The following is a 24,465-nucleotide window of genomic DNA, read 5'->3' on the forward strand; positions in this document are numbered from 1 at the left end:
GCAAAGATTTGAAATGCGAAGAAGCTAAAAACACCCAACCGGAAAAGCAAAATGAAAAAAGAATCCGAAAATACAAAGATAGTGTAAGGAGCCTCTGGGACAGCTTCAAGTGTACCAACATCAGAATTATAGGGGTGCCAGAAGATGAGAGAGAGCAAGATATTGAAAACCTATTTGAAGAAATAATGACAGAAAACTTCCCCTACCTGGTGAAAGAAATAGACTTAGAGGTCCAGGAGGCACAGAGAACCCCAAACAAAAGGAATCCAAAGAGGACCACACCAAGACACATCATAATTAAAATGCCAAGAGCAAAAGACAGAGACTCTTAAGAGCAGCAAGAGAAAGAAACTCAGTTACCTACAAGGGAGTACCCATACGACTGTCAGCTGATTTCTCAACAGAAACTTTGCAGGCCAGAAGGGAATGGCAAGAAATATTCAAAGTGATGAATACCAAGAACCTACAACCAAGATTACTTTATCCAGCAAAGCTATCATTCAGAACTGAAGGTCAGATAAAGAGCTTCACAGATAAGGAAAAGCTAAAGGAGTTCATCACCACCAAACCAGTATTATATGAAATGCTGAAAGGTATCCTTTAAGAAGAGGAAGAAGAAGAAAAAGGTAAAGATACAAATTATGAACAACAAACATGCATCTATCAACAAGTGAATCTAAGAATCAAGTGAATAAATAATCTGGTGATCATAATAGAATCAGGGACATAGAAAGGGAATGGACTGACTATTCTTGGGGGGGAAAGGGGTGTGGGAGATGCAGGAAGAGACTGGACAAAAATCATGCACCTATGGATGAGGACAGTGGGTGGGGAGTGAGGGCGGATGGTGGGGCGGGAACTGGGAGGAGGGGAGTTATGGGGGAAAAAAAGAGGAACAAATGTAATAATCTGAACAATAAAGATTTAATTAAGAAAAAAAAATAATATAGGGGAGATTTTAAATTATAAAAATTCTGAATATGAGCACTAGGCCAATACATAAAGTTCCAACTGATTAAGTGAAAGAAAATCAGAAGTGACAAGCTTAGTCCATGATCTAAAAACATGTACATATAGCCTGGCCAGTGTGGCTCAGTAGTTGAGTGTCAACCTATGAACCAGGACGTCACGGTTCGATCCCCAGTGTGGTGTGTGCAGGAGGCAGCCGATCAATGATTCTTTCTCATCACTGATGTTTCTCTCTCTCTCTCTCTCTCTCTCTCTCTCTCTCTCTCTCTCTCTCTCTCTCTCTCCCTTCCTCTCTGAAATCAATAAAAGCATATTAAAAATAAATAAAACATATACATATATACACAGACACAGATTTAGGTCAGTAAGACATTATTGTTATCTAAGTAGTTTAGTTAAATAGTATATAGGTTCTTTTTTTCCTTCAAATCTCCTATAAATTGTCATACTTTTTAAAAAATAATAAATTACCTTTATTATCAATCATCAGAGTGATATGCTTTGATTATTGTTGTAAAGAGTTATATATTTTACTTGTAACTAATATGATTTTTTTCAAGTACAGTTGACATTCAATATTATATTGGTTTCAGTACACAGCATACCTTTCTATTTTTAAAAGCTATACATTCAGAACCAACCACATTTATTTTTTTATGTGCCCAGGCATGAATCAGCTGGCCAACAACACAGGCATCAGCTAGAATGAACTAAGGATTGTGTGCCTGCTTTGCCCCTGATGGATATAAGAGCGACACCACCAATCTGGTGTCTCCTTGCCCATTGCCAGGGGGTCCAACCTTCATGTAATAGCTGTATAACATTCATTTATTCAAATAAATAAAATTAGTAAAATAAAGATACATTATCCATTTTATGACTCAGTAAAGAGGATGATTTAGACTCTAGATGTGTGTATACTTTTTCATAAGAATTATGAAATCAGCCCGGCCGGCATGGCTTAATGGTTGAGCATTGACCTATGAACCAGGAGATTATGGTTCGATTCCCGGTCAGAGCACATGCCTGGGTTGTGGGCTCAATCCCCAGTGTGGGGTGTGCAGGAGGCAGCCAATCAATGATTCTCTCTCATCACTGATGTTTCTATCCCTCTCTCCCTCTCCCTTCCTCTGTGAAATCAATAAAGATGTATTTTTTCAAAGGAATTATGAAATCAGGCAAAGAGACAATGCTAAAAATAAGCCCCAACTTTTTTTGTGGAGAAAATTTTAGTTGCTTTTTTTTTCTTATCTGCTTATCAGCCTGGAGAGTGGACTAAATCTCTCAGGATTATGGTTTGATAACTCACTTAATCTGTTTTCACTGATCATTATGACATAAAAGACCAATTGCTCATATTGTCAACATGCCAATTCAATATTCCCAGAAACAATGTTTTTAAAACCAAAAAGGAAACCATCCAATAACCTGGAAAAAATACTAGAAAATTCTCTCAGAGACACATAAAAGTGTTTGGAGATTAATACGGCGCCATTAAAGCTGGACCTTTGCCCCCATCAGGAATGGGACAGCAAAGGCTTAGCATCAAAAAACATTTCAATGATTTATTTGAACAAAGAATACTAATGAATAGCTTTTTACTAGATAGGATTTACTTAGAAAAAAAACTTAACTAGGAATGAAATTTCTACAGACAAAAATGCAGATCTGTAACAGGGAAACATATGGAAGAAATCACTCTGATTACCATTTCAAATCTGGACCAAAAGCCCGACTTACTGTGCTGGTTAATAAGCATGCGGAAGGAGATGCGGTTGGTATAGAAGCGATCCAGAAAATACTGGATGTTACTGCTAATGAATGGATCAAACCCAAACTTCTCCTTGTATTCAATCACCCCTTGTGCCATTGTAGGAACCACATCATTGTGTCTATTTCTGACTTGAATAAGAACTTGTAGAAAGCTGTGTGGGAGAGAAACAAAAGTAGTCAGTCTTTATACCTCATGGCTGATGCATAACCTCCCCAGTTCCATCTCCGGACTATTTATCTTCTGGTATTTCTATAGGTAGAGACATCATAATCATTACAGGTTACAAGGAAGAACTCATGGGAAACAGAAGTATTACCTAAGTTTTTGCCTGAAACTTTCTACAGAAATTCTTTCGGAGACACAAAAAGTAAACAGTTCCAGTAAAGAAAAAATGCTCAAATACCTTTTTAAGGAATCCACTGCCTTTTTGGATAAATGATCTATATATATATATATAAAAGGCTAATATGCAAAGTGTCCCCTCAGGAGTTCGACTGGAAGACCGGGAGTGATCACTCGCTATGAAGTGCACTGATAACCAGGGGGCAGCGTGGAATGAAGGCAGGCTCCGGCTGGCAGCCAGAAGACCCTTATCAGCCCTGATCACCAATCAGGCTTAGGGACCCTACCCATGCAGGAATTTCATGCACCAGGCCTCTAGTTACATATAACACAGGTTCTATAAATATTTGCTGAATAAATAATTGCAGAGCACATTATTTCTTCTGACAACATGAGGACAATCCAAAAAATTTTCCAAGAATTTATTATGGAGTTCCAAAGCAAAAGGTTCAGATGGTCAGACACTTAGCATATTAGCTATTTATTCAATATGCTAATGAATAAATAATGTCAAACTTTTAAAGAGTAAAATTTTGAAATACAATTCTCATAGCAGTAAAATATAGTGATGAAATGTAGATAGAATAAAGACAAAACAAACCTATTTAAGTATTGTGGTATATTACTGTAAAGATGTAGACAGAAAATGTATTATGAATGGTACGTAACTAAGAAAAGAAAGACAAGTCAATGGAACCAATAAAAAGCTTGGAACCAGGATGAAGGGTGAGTATATGCATATAAAAATTGAGCATATCGATAAAGTGGCATTGCAAATCAGTCGGGAATCAATCAAATTACCTGGGACAGCTGCTTAACAATTTAGTCACAACCCAATTTCCAGCCTTCAGCCAAACAGTGGGTTAAGAGATTTAAATGCAAGAGGGCAAAATCACATAAAAGATAAAAGAAAATCAGGTGAGAAAGTATATAACCTTGGAGTAAGGAAGGCTGTTCTAAATTTAATACCAAAGGCAGAAACCAGGAAGAAAGAAATTATATGACTGGGTAGAATTTCAGCAATTCTGTCAAAAAAAACCCAAACAAACAAAAAAAAACAAGGAAAACTGGGAAAAGTCTATTTGGAAGAGTTACTATCCTTAATAAAAAAATAAAAAAAAAGATGAGCCCCCACCATAGGAAAACTAGGCAAGTAATATGGTATCAAAGGAGAATTACCAGAGGAAACGCAAATGCCAAAAACTTCCCCTTCACAAATCATAAAAGAAAAACAAATTAAAACAGTGCAACAGCTGTATTTAAGAGCTGTTCTTTTTTTTTTTTTTATTGCTTAAAGTATTACAAAGGGTATTACATATGTGTCCATTTTATCCCCCCGCCCTAGACAGTCCCCTAGCCTCCCCTATCCCCCAATGTCTTATGTCCACTGGTTATGCTTCTATGCATGCATACAAGTCCTTTAGTTGATCTAAGAGCTGTTCTTTAGAGCAGCGGTCGCCAACCTTTCGGACCTCACGGACCACCAGTGGTCCGCAGACCACAGGTTGGCGACTGCTGCTTTAGGGCACTGTTCCTAGTCACAAGGAAACTGTAAACCCTTCTAAAACCCAAAGATAGTTCAAATCCCATGACTTATCTTTAGATGGACTATTATGAAACTGAATAGTGCTGTAGATCTGTAACGTCATATGGTTATTTTTGTAAAAAAAAAAAAAAATTCATACAAATGCATAGGTATGCCTGGTTAAAAGTTGGGATGGAAGGAAAATGTTTAGAATAGTTGTCCCCTGGCAGTGGAAATGTGGAGTGACTTTCTTTTTAATTATCTGAATAGTCTTATTTTTCCCAATGATGAAATATGTCTGTAACAAATGCATACAAAGACAGGAAACCTGAGTAAATAAACTCTGAAATTAGGAGGTCATAATTATTCACAAGAAATTTTATGATGGACAATTTGTCCTTTACATAATGCTCTTTCTTTTTTCTTTTTTGTTTTGTTTTGTTTTATTGTTAATCCATAAAACAATATTTTTCCATTGATTTTTAGAGTATATTTTCCATTGATTTTTAGAGAGAGTAGAGGGAGGAGGAGAAACATCAATGTGAGAGAGACACATCGATTGGTTGCCTCCCACACGTGCCCCGACCAGGCCCGGGATTGAGCCTCAACCAAGGTATGTGCCCTTGACCAGAATCAAACCAGGGGCTCTTGTCCTCGGGACTATGCCCTATCCACTGAGCCAAACTGGCTAGGGCCACAATGCTCTGTGTCTCAACTTATCTGAAAGGAGGAGACTTGCCTTCATGGTTCAATTCTCAGCTACTTGCCCCATCTTCCGGGGCTCTTCTAAGCTTATCTATATATATAAACAGCAAATATGTTAAGTGTCCAACCATCTGACTGGTCGCTATGATGCACACTGACCACCAGGGGGCAGTCAACGCAGGAGCGGCTGAGCTGCAGTGACTTGGCAGTGGCGGTTCTCAGGTGATACACCCCGAAACCAGAGAGGAGGGAGCCCGACTCCTCGCGGGGCTGCGCGATTCCACCTTTGGCCATGGTTTATGTTGTTGCTGGGGCACTGTCGCCCCAAATCTGGTTTACTGCACACTTGCATTTGCATTCCACACCCTGTATGACAGCAACTTTGCAGAGTGCCCTCTCGCACTCTGGGACCCCTTGGGGGATGTCAGAGAGCCAGTTTCAGCCCGATTCCCGCAGACCAGGCTGAGGGACCCCACCTGCCAGAGGGACTCCGCTCACTCTGCAGATGCCTGAGAGGGACTGCGGGAGGTTGCCTCCAGGACGCGTGCGGCCCATCTCGCTCAGTCCTGCCCTGCCGGCCACCTTCTAATTAATTTCCTTTCAATGTGCACAAATCTGTGCACTGGGTCACTTAGTCATTACATAAATGTGCTTGTCCTCTAAGCTACTTTCACTCTACTTAAATGATTTCCCTGCCCATGACTCCTATATAACCTCTCACTGAACACAAAAGACTACTACTATGAGTAACATGACTCACCTTCACTCCTTCCTTCACTATGGGCCCCAGGCTTCAAAAATCCCAAATATCCTAACTAGCTGTGTGCACCTAGGCAAGTTTCCAAAGCTTCCTGAGTGAGAGCAATTATTACAAAGATCTTGGACACACTGGACCTAGCACTTAGCAGTTTACATTGCAGGCTCACGTCCATAAATCACATCAGACTGACCACCTGTTCCAGAAGCTGAGACAGGACTCTGGGAACCACACAGCAGAAATTGAATATCACATACTTCCACAAATCTGTGTCCTAAAATTCGAAGCTAGAAAAGAGGCCAGTCCTCATTTTTAAGATATCAGCCAAGCAAACTGTTACTTGCTAATGACTTCTGAGAAAACAAAGCTTCTGGATTGGATTCATTTAATTTCAAAACCTTAAATGACAGCAAGAGTTGATAGTAATGCCCAACTGGCGTGGCTCAGTGGTTGAGTGTCGACCTGTGAACCAGGAGGTCATGGTTCGATTCCCAGTCTTCAGGCTTCAGGCTTGATTCCCAGTGGGGGCATGCAGGACGCAGCTGATCAACGATTCCCTCTCATCATCGATGTTTCTATCTCTCTCTCCCTCTCCCTTCCTCTCTGAAATCAATAAAAAATATATTTTTAAAAAACAAGTTGATAGTAAGAAAAACACTGCATCTGGAACTCTAACCTTCCTTCCACATTTCACAGATTCATTGCACAAACACCTAGCCAAGTATAAAACAGGTCAATATTTTCCCCTTTATATTTTAATTTACAGCTAAACTTGACCTAACTACTCATGGCTTGACCCAGCAGTGCTGGCAGTATGGTACATGGTCAAGAACAATGTCCTACGAAAAAGGAAATGTGATTTCCAGATCCAGCTCTACTACTCACTAATGTTGTGATCTTGGGCAAGTCACCTCACACCTTGACCTCAGTTTCCCTATCTGTGAATTGAGAGGGCTGGGTCAAATGCCTGGTGCTGAGGTCTTATATAAAGTGTTGTTTCTCTAGTTCTTTTAATGGAACACCTATATGTAAGGTGCTCAGTCTCACAATTGTGTGGACCAGGTTTCTACTCAGAAATTCCTCAGCACAACGGGCCTTCCATATGCATTCATTCATGTGTTTATGAAACAGGAAGAAAGTAATGTAAAAAGGATACTTCATTTCCCTGAGGGAAAGAGCCACACTCAGAGCTAGGGTTCGTGTTTCCTGGCTAAATGAAAATGAAAAACAAATATTTCCCATCAGCATGAGAATTTAGTGGTCTTCGTGCATAATAGCAGCAATAGAATCAAAGTTGTCATATAAAAAGGACACTCTTTTCTGTTTCTCCAAAATAAAACCATTATTGATTTTCTGCATTCAAATGTAGCAACACATTGAACATTTTCTTTAAAGACTGAAAAGATTGTGTAATAGCTTATTGGTACCGTGGAAGAAATGGGCATTGAGCAAATCAAGAGCTCGGAGAGCTCTCGCCAATCAATCAGAAGGCAACAGAGAAATATATGAAGGACTTCCTGTACTTATGCTGAACAGAAGGAGCAATAGGGACATGCTTGTCTTGGTGCTGAGCTTAGAAGAAAAGATTTCAGCTTTTCACTGGTCCTTCCTCAAGTGGCTAAATAGATGAACAAGGAAGAGCAAGCAAGAGTACAGATTTAGAAGACTATAAGACAGATTTGTAAAGAATAGTCAACTGCCACAGTACTGGTGGACCCAGGGGTGCAGATGACAGACGTTAGACTGCCATATGGAAAATATTTTTATAAAGGATAATTCAAGCATTAATATGTTTCAGTGTCACGCAAAAAGTTTTAAATGCTTTTAGTGGATAATTTCAAACATCTCTTTTGCATCACACTATTAAACCACTTAATCTATATGTAATAAAGCAGACTACAGTTTGTGATTATAATTCATCAAGCAAAACTTTGAACTGTCTGTGGTACTTAATTATATAACCAGGAAGTAGTAATTTTAATGTAAAACACAGTTCAATGAATGATGCAATTAATATCTTAAGTAAATGTCTTTGTAAAATGTCACCAACTCAGATTTAAGGTAACAATATATGGCATGTCCAAAACATGCATACACACTTTAACAGCTGATAGCTCAACTGATGTTGCTTTCTTTTCAGCCAGACTAAGTTTTGAACAAAGGAAATTCATCCTAAAATGCTACTGGAAGTTTGAAAATGCAGTTGAAGTACAAACATTGCCTTTATAATTATTCAAAGTGTATATACATTTTTGGGGGTATCCCAAAAAATATATACACACTTTAACAGCTGATAACTCACTTAATTTTCACTCCATTTCAGGTTTAACTGATTTGATATAGTGGGTGAAGCTAGACTAAGCTTTGAACAAAGAAAATTAATCTGCTGGACTTTTTTATGGAGATACATAAAAGATAAAAGTTTGCGGTACAAAACTGGCAAGAGTTGACTAATTAAAGGTGCACAAATACCAAACAAAATGATTTTTTATGTTTGCCATTCCATTGCTTTACATTATCAGCAGTGTCTGGACCACAATGGTCATCAGTTTGAAAAAAGGCATTGATAAAAAAATTATTCATTTCTGTAGAATCTTTTAAATTTTAAAATGAACTGTATGTTAATAAATACTAACTTTATAACCATTCAAAGTATGTATACATTTTGGGGGGACACCCTATATAATGCAAGAACTTCATCAGTGGTCAGGATTAGTAATTTTAAATAGACTACATGAAGATTTTAATATGTATCATAATATAATAAAAAGAGAAAAAATTGTATCACTGTCACAAATAACCTAGTTAGTTAGCTGTATGCAATATGCATCTGGATTGTTTGAAACTGTAAAAGTAAAGAATTTGTAAGTCTAAATAAATAAATATTTCTTAAAAATACTGTAAAGGACTGCGTAGATAGATTCATGCATATAAAGAGACCACTGCATTCTTCAAATGACCACTAGGTGGAACATTTACTGCAACATTTAGAGTGAGGGCCAACACCAGTTCCCCATAAGCACAAAAGTATTAAGAATTAGATCATATCATGCTAAGCAAAATAAGTCAGATGGAAGATGTCAAGTACCCTATGCTTTCACTCTAATGTGGGATATAAAACTGAAAGCAACATATGAACAAACAAGACAAACAAATGAAAAAAACTCCTAGACACAGAAAACAAACAGTATGGTGGTTGCCAGAAAGAAACTGGTAGTAAAGAGTAAAGAAGAACAAATATACGGTGTGGGTAATGAACACACAATGGAATATACAGGTGCTGTATTATAGAATTGTACACTTGAAGCTGATATTTTATTTAAACAATGTCACCCCAATATAGTTAATTAAAATTTTTTTAAAGAATTAGATCATGAACCATAATCTAAGTGTCATTATTTATTTTGTACTGTTATGTTTGTAACTCAATTTTTAAATTAAAAAAGGCAATGTTGAGTCATTCCCCACTAAGAAACCTAATGCTTCCATCCAAATTATACTTCTTGATTCTCACTGACATGAACTCCATTCACCAAACCACTTTTTACCTAGATCTTTTGACTTTTAGATGAGCTTGGTACCATACTTACTTATCTAAGACCTTTGGATCCTCAGGGCTCTTATTTTCATACTCCAAAAGTTCAAGGAAGCTCTGCATATACCTGAAAAAGGAAGACCTACTGCGTTAGCTATCTACCCAACACCCATTTCTCCTTTCCCTCTTCCATAGAGTAATCCCCATTTTTACTCAAGTAACATCCTCTCCCCTCCCCCAAGCAGTTCAAGTGCTTCGGGAAAAGCCGATGCCACACACATTTCCTGGGGGGCCTGACTTTTCTCTGGACAATTCTATTTCTCTTGTCACTCATTCCTAATTAGTCTGCTAGTCCAGGTCTAAGCCTGTTACTGCGTCACATATCCCTGGGCACCGGGATTGGCTCAGGAATGGGCATTCTGTCTCAATGCACAACAGTGACATAAGAAAGACTTAATGGAGGTCTCTGGGAGAGAAATCATCTTGCTCTGCTGTTGTAGTTGGCTGTGTGGATGCGAAGACCGGGACTGTTGCAGCTATTCTGTCACCAGGAGGAAATCCAGCCTGAAGGTGAAGCCAACACCGTGGAAAGCAGGACCTTGAGAAGCTCATGAAATCTCTGAATCAAAGCAACACCAAAAGCACATCCTATGGCTGCATCTTATAGTGACAAACAAGCCAATTGTAATTGTTTCAGCCAGGTTTAGTTGGATTTCTTACAAACATACCCTAACTGACACACCAAACCTAGAGTTTAATTATCCAAAAAAATGCACATAAATTGTAAGAAGCACATGTGTGACACTGAATTGTGCGCTAAGAACTTAGAAACCAGAAATAATGAAGGTTCCTTCTCAGAGTTAAATTCTCTTAAACACTCAGAAACAGCTTTAGAATTAAGAAGAGCTCCTCCCTATCTGCCTGGCCAGAGTGGCTCAGTGGTTGAGCATCGAGCTATGAACCAGGAACTCACGTTTCTGTTCCTGGTCAGAGCACATACCCAAGTTGTGGGCTTGATCCCCAGTTGGGGGGCTGGGGGGTGCAGGAGGCAGCCAATTGATGATTCTCTCTCATCATTGATGTTTCTAGCTGTTTCTCCCTCTCCCTTCCTCTCTGAAATCAATAAAAATATATATATATATATATTTTTAAAGAATAGCTCCTTATCTCAATCAAGGCCAGTATAAGAAATAATGTGTCCAACATAAAGATCTAGAGAACACAGAAAAATGGGACCCAGGGAGGCACTTTAACTGTAGCAGCTACATTCACACAGGACCTGCTGGATCCGGTGGGGATGCAGAGATTTCAATTACTCAGAGGTGTGTGATCTCTGCTTTGGGTTTTAACATATCCTGAAAGAAGTATCTCATTCTAATTATGTCTAACAATTAATGACACTAATCCTACTAGCCAGCTCTGATAGAGGATGAGGCTATTTAAGCAACTAAAAGTGACCATTAAGCACATAAATAGATATAAATTATATTTTATTAATCAGCCTCACTTGACCTTTGTGACAATGCATAGTTATGTTCATCTCTGGGTATATTTTTTAAGTCTCTGGGTGGATAAAGCTATGGATTAGATAGTGCTAAAATCATCAGGTCAAACCACCCTGCAAAGGCCACTCTTAAGAGGGAAAAGAAATAACAACTAAACACAATGCACGATCCTGCACAGGATCCCTAAATTGGGGGTAGGGTGTTCTATAAAAAAAGAACACTATTAGCACAATTGATGAAATAAGAAGAAGTTCTACATATTAGAAAATATTACTGGATCAGTGCTAAATCCCCAAATTTAACATGCTGTGGTTTTCTAAGAATTGTTCTAAGTAGATACTTACTAAACTATTTAGGGGTAAAGGGTCATGATGTCTAGCATTAATGCAATGTTTCAGGAAAAAAATAACATGTGCGTATATTATATATGTGTGTGCATTATGCCATACACACACACACACACACACATATACATATACATATACACATATATATACAGAGAGAGAATATGAATGAGAATGGTAGAACAAATGTCAAATGTTAGCAATTAGTGAATCTGGGTAAAGGTTTGTAATGGGAATTCTTGCTACTAGTCTTGCAAACCCTTCTGTTAAGTAGGAAATTATTTCAAAATTGAATGTTTAAGAAAAGAAAAGGAGGAAATGACGTGTGTGTGTGTTTGGAACGGCCATGGAAAAGAATGGTGAGGAGACACAAAGAGTTGGCACAGTAATTTGAGTCTATACTTTGCCAATAATTCACTTTGAAGCTCCTGAAGTACTTTTTAAATAAGTGATAATAAATATTTAACTGTCACTGCCACCAAGACCAGGGGACTTGAAAGTCATCTAGCCTGCCTAGAACCCCCACCACGGTAGCCCCCAATAGTGCTTATATACTTGCTCTTGGAAATCTCTAATGATGGCCTTGAGCAATAAATAAGTCTCATGCAAACTTGCTGCTCCTTCTGAAACAAGCTATGCATTTAGTGTAGAAAGCAACTGACTATGAGATCAAAGCCATGGTCGCCATCTCTCCTGGGTTCCAGGGCCCCTGTGCCTCCCACAGGGAGGAGCTGCTGTGTGTCTGGGACAGGGACTGGACAGTGGATCTCCTAGACCTCCCAATAGAGTGTTTCTCTATTCTCAGCCCTAAGAATGTATTACAGTTAATACAGGGTGGGCCAAAGTAGTTTGATAGTTGTAAGTGAAGCACAGAGTTTATTCTTGTATTATTCTTTATTTTGTATTATATTATTTTCCATAGGAACAGCTGTAAACCTACTTTGGCTTACCCCTGTATCACTGAGGAATGACTACTAAATGGCCATTCTCTTTCAGTAGCCTGGCCTCCACTGATCCTCTCAATGCAAGTTAATAGTTCAGTTCACCTTGTGTCTGTCCACATCATTCCCTTCCCCTAAAATGCTCTCCCTGTCCCTGTCATTTCCAGCCCCCCTCAAGGGGCAGTACAAAACCACTTGTCCCACAGCACTTCCTCTGTCCCTGCCTGAGAGCACTTTTTGCACCTGGCCTCCCCTTCTCCCCCAGCCTTCTCCAGTGACTTCTACCTCGCTTTTATAATTGAGAGGAGACCTGTGTGTGTTTCTCAAATATATGCAAATCCTTTTCTAAAAATGCACCCACTCTTCTTCATCCTACCACTCACTAACCTCACCCTGCTGACCTAGTCAGTGGTTTACTCACAAATTCAACTTCCTCAATTAAATAACACGTTTTAAGCTCAGAGCTGTATCTGATTGAGCTTTGAGTGATACTTATTACAATTTTTCATACTATTCACAGGGCAAATGCAGCATAGCAAGTAGTGATATTTTTCTAATCCAAGGTCCCTTTACATAACTTAATGTGTTCTAAAAGAAGTATTGCCTTCAAGGAACTTCTTTAAAAGGAAAACAAGCCCTGACCAGTTTGGCTCAGTGGCTAGAGCATTGGCCTGCAGACTGAAGGGTCCCAGGTTCGATTCCGGTCAAGGGCATGTACCTTGGTTGTGGGTACATTCCCAGTGGGGGGTGTGCAGGAGGCAGCTGATGGATGTTCCTAACTCTCTATCCCTCTCCCTTCTTCTCTGTAAAAAATCAATAAAATATATTTTTTTAAAAAAAGGAAAACAAAAGGAGCAAGGCTGAGACTTGATGGAAGCAATAGCCCCATATAAAGGATTGCAGACCTGCATACATCGGTAACTGCATTGCTATTCCTCTGTACTTTTCTGTACTCTCCCATTTTTTAAATAAGTCATCACCATTTCTAAGCAGAAAAACAAAATTTGAAAGGTGTCTTGTACAGTTTAAAAGTATTTTCATTAAGGCAATTTTAAACTGTCAGTTAAAAAAAAAATCCTAATTTGCCTGGAAAACCCGGCTATCCCAAGTGACTCACTCCTACACAGGCGCTGCATGCACTTTTAGGGAGAATGGTCCCAATGCCAACTGTTCAGAGCATCATGGGAAGACCCATTTGAAGGCACATTATTTACTTACCAACTCTGGACCAATCCCACTGAAGGGCGGTTAAGCAAATTATCCGGCAGAAGATTAACTTCTCTCATGGTGTTAGCCAGGCGCACAGGAAGCTCCTTCCGTAGAAACATGTATGACGTTTTTTCACACGCATTGTCTCTCCCTATTCAGAGATGAAAAATTTTCCATGATTTACAATCTAATAGATGGAATAAATGGTGCCATGGTAGCAGTTACTGGTCGGGAAGAGAAAATTAAATAATCCTGCAACCTCTAGTTAAATTTTTATCCTCTGAAATAGCAAATTTAAGAAAATAATTTAATAATAATAGCAAAAGAACATTTATTCCAAGAGGCCACCTTGAAAGCAGTTTTTCTCCTTAACACAAATCTGCCCCTAGTGTTAAAAGTGACCTGGGTCCTAGCAGGTTTGGTTCAGTGGATAGAGCATCAGCCTGTGGACTGAAGGATCTCATGTTTGATTCTGGTCAAGGGCATGTACCTGGGTTGCAGGCTTGAGCCCCAACCCTGGTCGGGGTGTGTGCGGGAGTCAACCAATGGATGTGTCTCTCTCACATCGATGTTTCACTCTGTCTCTCCCCGTCCCTTCCACTCCCTCACAGTGGTTCTCAACCTTCCTAATGCCGTGACCCTTTAATACAGTTCCTCATGTTGCGGTGACCCCCAACCATAAAATTATTTTCGTTGCGACTTCTTAACTGTAATTTTGCTACTGTTATGAATCGTAATGTAAATATCTGATATGCAGGATGTATTTTCAGGGGTCGCGACCCACAGGTTGAGAACCTCTCTGCAAGTCTAAAACTTATCAATGGAAAAATATCCTCAGGTGAGAATTAACAAAAAAAGAAAAGTGACCTGGGATAAAATCTGGGTTTGTTTTCAAATAATCACTGTGGGAAAACTGCCAAGTAGAAAAGTAGGAGAATATATAAATCGACTCTTGTTCAGAGGCATTTCCAGAAGGCAACAGATCCATTCATTCCATAAATATACACCTACTTTATACTGAGATTTTCTTCAAATGTGTTTTTTCAGGGACCACTCTGCCACTCAGGGAAACAGCCACAGACCCCATGGCACCAATTTGAGTGCCTCATTATTGGTAGCTTCTCAACGATTTATTGGAGAATAATACTTTCAGAAGTTTGTAGTTTTAAAAAGGAGCACCTGAAAAATCTCCGGTTTTGCCTCCTACATTCTAATTTAGCTTTCAAGACAAATTCTTTGTACTCAGATACCATAATTATACACCAGCTTAAACGAGGAATACGTCCTTTTATAGTTAGTTAATTAGTGAACCTAAAAATAAATATGAGATACCTGATTTTTTTAAACCTTTCTGTGGTTTTCCTCCTATAGGTTGCAAGTATTTTATCCTGTATGCTACTCAGTTTAAAGCAAAGGGTTCCAATAAACTTTTTAAAGTAAACTTACAAAAAAAAATCCTTCTGGTTTTAATTGAATGTCCTCTCAAAAGGGTTCTGTTTTTATACGTCTTCTGGCAGACTATTTTCCAGTTCTTCTTTCCAGTTATTTGACTTCACTTTTTCCCCACTTCTGTGGCTTTTCCACATTCCTTCATTTTGATTTTCTATTTTTATTCTGCATTTCTCTACTCTATGTTATTTAAATTTACCAATTAAATTAGTCCCTAGTATCAATTCAGAAGATGACAGAGGAGTGGGTGAAGGACATGGAAAATTTTGCCTTTAGTGAACACAAATTAGTCATTGGCTTTAACACACTCATGTTTATTTCTTCAGTTCTTCTTCCTCATTTGATGAGCCTTTCGTTCTGTTCAGCTTTCTGTTTGTTTTTCCTACTTTGCCCTTCCATTGCAAAGCTGGAGACAATGTCTACATTTGCAAAAGGTATTATTGGCATTGCTTAGAAAAGTTCCAAATAGCTTTCCATTCACCAAGATATAGAATGGCCCTGGTTGGTTTGGCTCAGTGGATAGAGTGTTGCACTGCAGACTGAAGGATCCCAGGTTCGACTCCAGTAAAAATATATTTTTTTAAAAAGATATAGAATGAATTAGACATAAAAACACAAATGACAGCCCTGGCTGGTTTGGCTCAGTGGATAGAGCGTCAGCCTGCGGACTGAAAGTTCCCAGGTTCGATTCCGGTCAAGGGCATGTACCTTAGTTGCGGGCACATCCCCAGTGGGGAGTGTGCAGGAGGCAGCTGATGGATGTTTCTCTCTCATGGATGTTCCTAACTCTCTATCCCTCTCCCTTCCTCTCTGTAAAAAATCAATAAAATATATTTTTTAAAAAAAACAACACAAATGACTTTTGATTTAATGCAGAGAGCTCTCTCAGTGGTGGTCGCCGTAAGAAAGGAGCATTTGACTAGCCTTCTGAGAGCAAGAATAATAGTTCAGACTTATTATTTTTATACCTGGTTTCCAGAGTGACCTGTATTTCTGGTGAATCTTTAATACTCTTTTCGACTAATTTACAGGAAGCCAAAAAAGCCCACAATTATTTCTCCAGTTAATGAAGTGACCTTGTATCTTATAGTTAGAGCAGAGGGCTGAGAAACCTCACAGCCACATGTAGAATCTCCTGTCTGGATTTCTTAAAGGCTACCTTTGTCCTTTAACACTTTCACCTTTAACACTTGGTGGGGGATAGTTTGGGAATAGTAGTAATGGAATGAGGGAATGGAAAAGGAGAGCAACAAATGGAAAAATTATTAGCAAGGCATCAAAACCCAACAGAGTGAGCAGCTCATTCACATAATGCTGCTTTTTCTAAATACTGTCAATGTATTTTTACCATTAACCATCTTAAAATGGATAAATTAACCGAGAAAATAGAATTTTCAGGGCAACTCTTTGATTTTTCTCCAGTTGTAAGATTTCAATCTTTTGAAAACATTGAATTTTAGAACTATACATAGTTAATTCTTGGACTTACCAAGGCTAAACAATGATTAATTGAAGAGTCCTTCAGAGACACTGCCTGAAGTGTGAACAGAGAAGCTATCAACTGATTGTGAATATCCTTCAAAAGAATCCCTTAATTTTTTTAGCTTCATTTATACTTTTAAAATGTTTGTTTTACTCCATGTCTAGAAGTACTATTTCACTGCCTGAAAAGTTTAGGTTTTCCTTTGTTTGTGAAAATTTATTCCTGAATATAAAAATAGATCAAAATAGGTAGCAGATTTGGGGTCTACCAAACTTGAGGCTGCTCTCAACTCCAGACCAGGCCTTGTTATTATTACTAACAGTGTTATTACTGACGTTATTGCTAACAGTGAGCCAGAAACTCCAGAGCCAAAGACTGGGGGTTTCGCCCAGCCAGCATGGCTCAGTGGTTGAGCATAGACTGAAGAACCAGGAGGTCACATTCAATTCCTGGTCAGGGTACATGCCCAGGTTGTGGGCTCGATTTCCAGTAGGGGGCCTGCAAGAGGCAGCTGGTCAATGATTCTCATCATTGATATTTCTCTCTCTCTCCCTCTCTGTTCCTCTCTGAAATTAATAAAGATACATTTTAAAAATAAAGAAGAAGACTGGGGGTTTCACACACACCTCTATCCCTTTCATATTCAATACCCCAACAACACCCATATATTACATGACTTCTTTTGGCCCAGTGTCTATTTTATTATGCTCACAGATGTTGTGGGTCAGGGGTTTAGACAGGACACTGGAGGGATGGCTTGTCTGGGACGTCAGCTGGGAAAACTCAAATGCTGGGGAAGTGACTAGACCATGGGCAGAGTCAGCGGGGCTGGAAGTATCTGAAGGCTTCCTACTCACAAGTCTGACCCTACAAGCGTTGCCTACCGGAGACTGCTGGATCACCTGTCAGGGGGCCTCCTCACAGCATGGCAGCCTTGAGCTAGTTGGATTGGGTTTAGTAAACAAGGTGGAAGCTATTTGGCCTTTTATGCCCCAGCCTCAGAAGTCACACAGCTAGCCCCCTTCTGCCATACCCAAGCAGTCACAGCAGTCACAGCCTGCCCGGAAAGACTCCAGGGGAAGGGGATCGGACTCCCCCTCTTGATGGAGGGCTGGCAAAGGCCCATCACAGAAAAGCAACATCATGGCCATCTTTGGAAAAATGACACCCGCCTAAGATGTTCACAAGAAGGTGTAGATTATTTATTTCTCAAATTACATTTTTAAAAATATTTTTTATTGATTTCAGAGAGGAAGGGAGAGGGAGAAAAATAGAAACATCAATGTTGTGAGAGTATCATTGATTGGCTGTGTGCCCTGACCGGGAAACCAAACCAAAGCATGACCTCTTGGTTCCTAGGTCGAAGCTCAACCACTGAGCCACACAGGCTGGGCTCTCAAATTACATTGGCATTTATTTATCTTAGTTTCTTTCTTTCTCGCTGTGGACTTCCCTCAGATGGCTGGCGGTCTTTGCTTACTCAGTCATGTTTGAGAGTGAAGCAACCTAAAGATTGACTAAGTGAACACCCACAACTCCTGATTACATAGGGCTTTTCGGTGGGGGTCCTAACATCACCCCGGCTTTCCTAATCCTTCTTAAATAGTTTATTCAGGGATGCTAGAGAAGAACCTCCCTTTTGCCCTTTACTTTGCCTCGGGGTAACTGCCTGCCTAATAAAGTTTTGATGGTTAGGGTGGAGGGTGACCCTTCTGTTTGAAAACTTCCAGTTCATTCTTCAGCATGGTAACTATATCACAGTGAAGAATGAATGGGCTGTGGGGGGAGATAAAAAGCAAACATAGTAAGTCCCCACTTAATGCCTTCAGGAGGTTCTCCAACTTTTGGTGAAACAGATAATAAAACCAATTTTACCACAGGCTAACTGATACAGACAAGCATTAGGTTCCTATGGTGTCTCATCAACATTATAATGAAACAACATTATTCAAGGACCTGCTGGATGGCACAGTTAACTGGTGAATCTAAGTGCTAGACATGAGTGTTAACTGTATTGTTCTTACAACTTTTCCTAAGGTCAGAAATTTCTCCAAATAAAAGGTCTGGGGGGAGGGGGACATTAAAAACAACCTAAATATCTAACAACCTAATATCTAGACAATAAGGCAATAGTAAAATAAATTACGATAGTGTATATTTACATGGGGAAATATGCAGTCATTAAAAAAGTGTTTTTAAAGAAAAACACAATCTTCTAAAAAAAAGGTTTTCTTGGCCCTAGCTGGTTTGGCTCAGTGGGTAGAGCGTCAGCCTGCGGACTGAAGGGTCCCAGGTTCCATTTCGGTCAAGGGCACATGCCTGGGTTGCGGGCACATCCCCAGTAGGGGGCATGCAGGAGGCAGCCTATCAATGATTTTCTCTCATCATTGATGTTTCTATCGCTCTCTCCCCATCTCCTTTCCTCTCTGAAATCAATAAAAATATATTTAAAAAATAATAATTAACAAAATAAAAAAGGGTTTCTTGTAACTATAATCAGTCAATTTTTAAAAAAAAAAAACTACTACAGCCATGCTGTTCGTTTAAAAACATGAGAAAAAGATCTCATACATAATGTGCTACTATAAGCAGACCTTCCTGATGGTGTTTGAAGCCTGTGGTACATACCTTCATGTGATTATTTGTATTGTCATAGGAATCAAGTTTACAGGGTGACTGTGGTAGAGTCCTTATAATGAAAGTAGGAGAGGGTTGTGGATCCTTCCCTGAAGGGCATCTGTGTCTGTGCTGAGGGCAAATGAGTGATTCCATTAGTGCCTTGATCCTCTCTTTAGAAATCCTGTTTGTTTTACTCTTTTGAAAGATATATGCTCATAAACAGACTAGTAAGAAACCTGCCCCACTGTATGCCAGATAAGGCCAAAGCAAGTTATACATGGATTTCACTGAGGACCCACAATTTGTGCCCACCCCTTGGGCAATCCCTCTGCCATTGCTCCGAATCACTGAGATCTATATCCTGTAGGTCCCAGTATACCTCAGAAAATGGAAGTCCATTAGCACACTTGGCACATTGTAGGTGTTTAATATTTACTGATTAGAACTGAAAGTTAAAATACCTAGTAAACTTATTATAGCAAATAAAATTCAGTGGTTCAAGCTAACATTTGCTGGTAATGGTAAATTCCTCTTCTAGACAGATCACTGCATTCTATATACTACTTGGTTAGGGGTATTGAAATCCTTCGAGTTAGAGGGGAAGAGCCAAAAGGTAGACAGGAAGGTGATAATATGGTGGTAGTAACTGTCAATATGATATGTCTGGCCAGAGAGTGGATAGAATAGGCATGAATGTTGAGAACTGATATCACAAATAAGCTTTGACCAGCAAGAGCATGTAAGTAACAATTGTAGTCAAAGCCACACACAGATCCATATCAACCTAATTCCAGAGAGGGTTAGGATCTAGTCGTGAGGGTGGATTGGTGAGTTACAGGATGTCTTGTTGTCATGGAAGCAGGAATAGTTAAGTAAAGGTCACAGTGTACTCATCTTCAAGGTTAACTGAGGCAAAATGTTAAGTTAACCATTCCAGTGAATGAAAAGGATCCAAAGCCAATTACACTCAAAGCACAAATGAGCTGAAAGTGCTTTGTTTCTTGGAAAATGATCACTTTATATAGCTGGGAGCTTCAGCCAATAACCTTTCAGATAATTAATACTGGAGATCAAGAGCATCCTACGCAGTTTTTATTCTTAGCAGAAAGCTGATTTCATTCAGGAAATGCTGTGTCACTAATTCCCCATAATAAAAGCATAGCCAACATCTAAGAGCACCTACCATGTACCACGCACTGTGCTGCACTTCTTAATTTCATCAGTGCAGCAAGCCTATGATTAGATGCTATCGTCTCCATTTTGTGGAAAAGGTCACTGGCATGTAGTGGGATTAAGTGATTAGCCCAAAGCTCCCACTGGTGGTAGGCACCACAAATCAAGACTTGAGTATAGTCTACACGTAGATTGCTTCTCACATCCTCAGAGACAATAGGCAGACTAACAAATGGTGGTGGTCTTCAGAATAAGAATTACTTCAGTGTAAGTAAGTAGATATCCATCTAACAGTTCAGAAATAATAACACTAGATGACCATTAGATTATGCGATTTCCTGACTGTCTAATCCAGTGGTTCTCAACCTTGGCTGCACATTAGAATCACCTGGGAATCTTTTTAAAATCCTGATTTCTGGGCCTCATCCTCCGGAAATTCTGTTTCTTTGTTATGGGGTGGGGCCACAACATTCTAATGTGCAGCCAAGGTTGAGAACCACTGGTCTAATGGAACAAATTTAGACAAAACCTCAGCATTATTAAAACTCTGTTTGCTATAAAGAACTGCATTCTGGCAATGGTATATTACATTGAAAGAAATGGTATATTATGTTGAATGAAAAATGCAGAGGTTTAAAATTCAGGTAGATTGAGCTTTTAACTGTGGTTCTGCCCCTAATTTTGCTTAGTCAAGATACTTAAGTCATCGAAAGTTTAGCATCTTCATCTAAGAAATGGAAACATCTACTTCATCTGGGTGTTATGAGAATTACAGCTACCTCTTCCCATCTCACTATTGTATCTTCTAGAGATTTGTACAAAAAAAGGTAAGCTGCCTGTGTCTCCAAAGAGAGTAATTTCCGGCTCACTTTGGAAGAGGTGGCCAAGATGTTATGTCAAGAACTAGCTGATGCTTTGGACAGTCTCTTTGTTACCTGGGGCTTCTACTTTGCCATGTGTGAAACTGGGGAGTTTGAATAGATGATCTCTAAGCTCAAGCCCCCACTGAATGAATCTAAGAGAAGATTTTGGTTTGTCCTACACCAACCTTGCCTAGTAATTAATACACATCTGGGAACAACTCTGGAGATCATTGATAGGAGTACGCAGCCAAGGAAAGGAGCTAAAAATCAAGGAAAAGTGTAATACACATTTGTATTTGTTCTTCTATTTGTGTCCCCCATCCAGAAAGCCTCCAAGGACACTTTGAATAAAGGACAATTCGGTTAACACCTCACATATTCCCAGAAACCACCCCTATTACACAAACAGGTAGGGACAGCAGGAAAGCATGCCACAAACTCACAGGATTCATACATTTTGACATAGAGCTCTTTGTTCATAGCCTTTGGGCTTAAACAAAAAGTCTCATCAGAAATAGCAATAAATTCTGGAGGGATTTAGGTGATAAACCTGACCATGATAAAAGTACTGGAAATGATTGAACGTATAAAAACTTGGACTGTGCGCTAAATAAAAAGGAAACCAACAGTCAGTGTTAACCTATATGTACATGGGCAAAAGCTGGAAGGCTATCGTAAAAAAAAAAAATGGATGGAAGAATTGTAAGTGATATTCTTTGCACATGCCTTTAATTGTATGCTTTGATAATTACCAAAGAAGGGAACACAGTGGGAAACAATATTTACATAGCACAAAAGCTCACTATGCCAGATAGACAAGGAATTCATGCAAGTGATTAAAACTCCAGGTTCCAGTTACTAAATGGCCAATGGTGCTTTACATACAACAAAATGTAGACAATAAACCCACATGGGAGGGTGGAAATACATCTTTTAGTTTCTATGTTACCTATAACATAATTAAAATCTTAAAACCTCATTTTGGCAGGGCTGTGGAGAAACTGGTACCCTTAAAATTTTAATGATAGCCCTATAGAGTAAAGCTATTAAGCCCTGGCTGGTGTGGCTCAGTTAGTTGGGTGGCATTTGAAAGGTTGCTGGTTCCGTTCCTGGTCAGGGCACATGTGTGGATGTGGGCTCAATCCCCAGTAGGAAGCAGTGATTGATGTTTTGCTCTCACAACAATATTCTCTCTCCTTACCCTCTCCCTCTCTAAAAATCAGTTTTAAAAAATCTTTAAAATTATTTTCCAATATTCTAAAAAAAAGAGAGAGAGCTATAAAATTCCCTAAGCCTTTCACATGGTAATTCCACACACCATATAGGTAAACTACCAATTACCTGGAAAAGTCTTAGCTATCCCAAAAGCCACACTCTTGAGAGCCAAGGTTTACTGTTAGTAGCAAAGGGGAGAAAAGGAGCTTCATAATTTAAGTGCAAATGAAGAGCAATCACTTCAAGCTTTTTTAACAGGGAACTGAATTAACTTAGTTTAGAGGTCACAAACTTTCTGTAAAGGGCCAGATGGTCAACTTTTTTGGCTTTGTGGGCTAAACCATCTCTGAATCAACTACTCAACTGCTGTTGGGGAGGGAAAGAAGCAACAGACAATATGTAACAAACAGGAATGACTGGGTGTTCCAATAAAACTTTATAAAACCAGATGTTTTCAAAATCCATAGAGTGTACCAAAGAAGGAACCCTAAAGTAAAATATGGACTTTGGGAGGTAATGACATATCAATGTGGCTTCATCAATTGAAACAAATGTCCCACACTGGTGAAGGATGTTGATATCTGGGGAGGGGAGTTACCTGAAAACTCCCTGTACTTTCTGCTAAATGTTACTGTGAACCTAAAACTGCTCTTAAAAATAGTCTATCAATAAAAAACAACAGGTGGCTGGCCCTCAGGCTATTGTCCCATAACCTCTCTTAAAGTGCAGTATTCTGAAAACAAGAGGATTTGCCCAATTCTGAATCCAGATTATCAGGGAAGTAAAACAACTGAATGCACATATACTATTTTTTAACTTTTATTTATTGATTTGAGAGAGAGACTGATTTGTTGCATTCTTTGGTTGATTCTTTTATGTGCCCTGATCTGGAATCGAACCTGCAAACCTTGGCATATTGGGACGATGCTCTAAAGGTGGTTCTCAGCCTTCCTAATGCCGCGACCCTTTAATACAGTTCCTCATGTTGTGGTGACCCCCAACCATAAAATTATTTTCGTTGCGACCTCATAACTGTAATTTTGCTACTGTTATGAATCGTAATGTAAATATCTGATATGCTATATGTGTTTTCCAATGGTTGCGACCCACAGGTTGAGAACTGCTGTACCAACTGAACTACCTGGCCAGGACCAGTATTTTTTTTAAAGGAAAAGTGGAACCCTGGCTGGGTCTGTTTGGTTGGAGCATCGTCCCATACACCAAATAAAAAAAAATAAAAATAAAAAAAGGTTGCAGGTTTGATTCCCCATCAAAGGCACATACCTAGGGTTTTGGGTTCAATCCCCGGGTTGGGGCATGACCAGGAAGTAGCCGATGGATGTATGTCTCACACATCGATGTTTCTCTCTCTCCCGCCCTCTCTCTAAAATTAATAAAAACATATCCTTGGGTGAGGACTTAAAAAAAAAAAAAGAGGAAAAGTGGTGGTATTTTCTGATTCTACAAAACCAAAATTTTCCAAATCTTGCTAACAGTGTGGTCACTTTCCCAATGTTTAATGGGAAGAAACCATTCAGTCAACACTAGGTCAGTTTAAGTGTGTTCACGTCTCCCCTTCAAAAGTACACAAAAGGGCAAAGACATGGAATGAAACCAGAGCTACACTTTTAGTACCCAGAGTCTGATAAAACCAGGTTATGTTGAAATCCAGCCCTACCAAATCAATAAGACCCAAAAGGCCAATTCTTTTTTTCAGCTGAAAGGCTGGGCAAGATGCATGAAGCTAAATGAAATTGTTATCTTCCCCTTTAATTCTGAGTAGCTGGCTCGTCTCCCAACAGGTTAGTCTAATTCTTGGCAACTCCTCACAGAAGAAAAACCCTACTGCTTACAGGAAAGGTGTGTCTTGTGCATTTATGTAAAGGTACAAAATAAAAACACCCAGAAACAGAAAGTGATTGTTTTTCCCTTTTCCTCCCACAACTAAAAAAAACAAACAAAAAAAAAAAACAAAAAACTTATCTTCTCCAGAAACAAAATTCCTGTTCTCCCCTGGCTTTTAAGGAGTATAATAACTTAAAAACCCAAGACTTTTT

At 39.2% G+C, this 24,465-nt stretch overlaps 1 protein-coding gene and 1 non-coding gene across 4 annotated transcripts in view; both read right to left on the bottom strand.

Annotated features, from left to right (window-relative positions):
* PDK3 (pyruvate dehydrogenase kinase 3) overlaps positions 1-24,465 on the bottom strand; it is a 67,992-nt gene that overhangs the window by 33,229 nt on the left and 10,298 nt on the right. For 2 of the 3 annotated variants that reach the window (XM_036304698.1, XM_036304697.1), the window contains exons 2-4: positions 13,616-13,757; positions 9,663-9,734; positions 2,710-2,894 (exon numbers count right to left, since the gene is read on the bottom strand). In XM_036304698.1, the coding sequence (XP_036160591.1) occupies positions 2,710-2,894; positions 9,663-9,734; positions 13,616-13,757 (399 nt within the window). Of the gene's footprint in view, positions 1-2,709; positions 2,895-9,662; positions 9,735-13,615; positions 13,758-19,166; positions 19,895-24,465 lie in introns of those variants that run through there. The other variant, XM_036304700.1, reaches the window with a different exon arrangement.
* On the bottom strand, positions 1,624-1,764 carry LOC118654892. Its single transcript, XR_004967140.1, has one exon. It is a non-coding gene; the product is annotated as a small nucleolar RNA SNORA48 (small nucleolar RNA).

This window comes from Myotis myotis, unplaced genomic scaffold (assembly GCF_014108235.1).
Source record: "Myotis myotis isolate mMyoMyo1 unplaced genomic scaffold, mMyoMyo1.p scaffold_m19_p_4, whole genome shotgun sequence".
NCBI lineage: Eukaryota > Metazoa > Chordata > Mammalia > Chiroptera > Vespertilionidae > Myotis > Myotis myotis.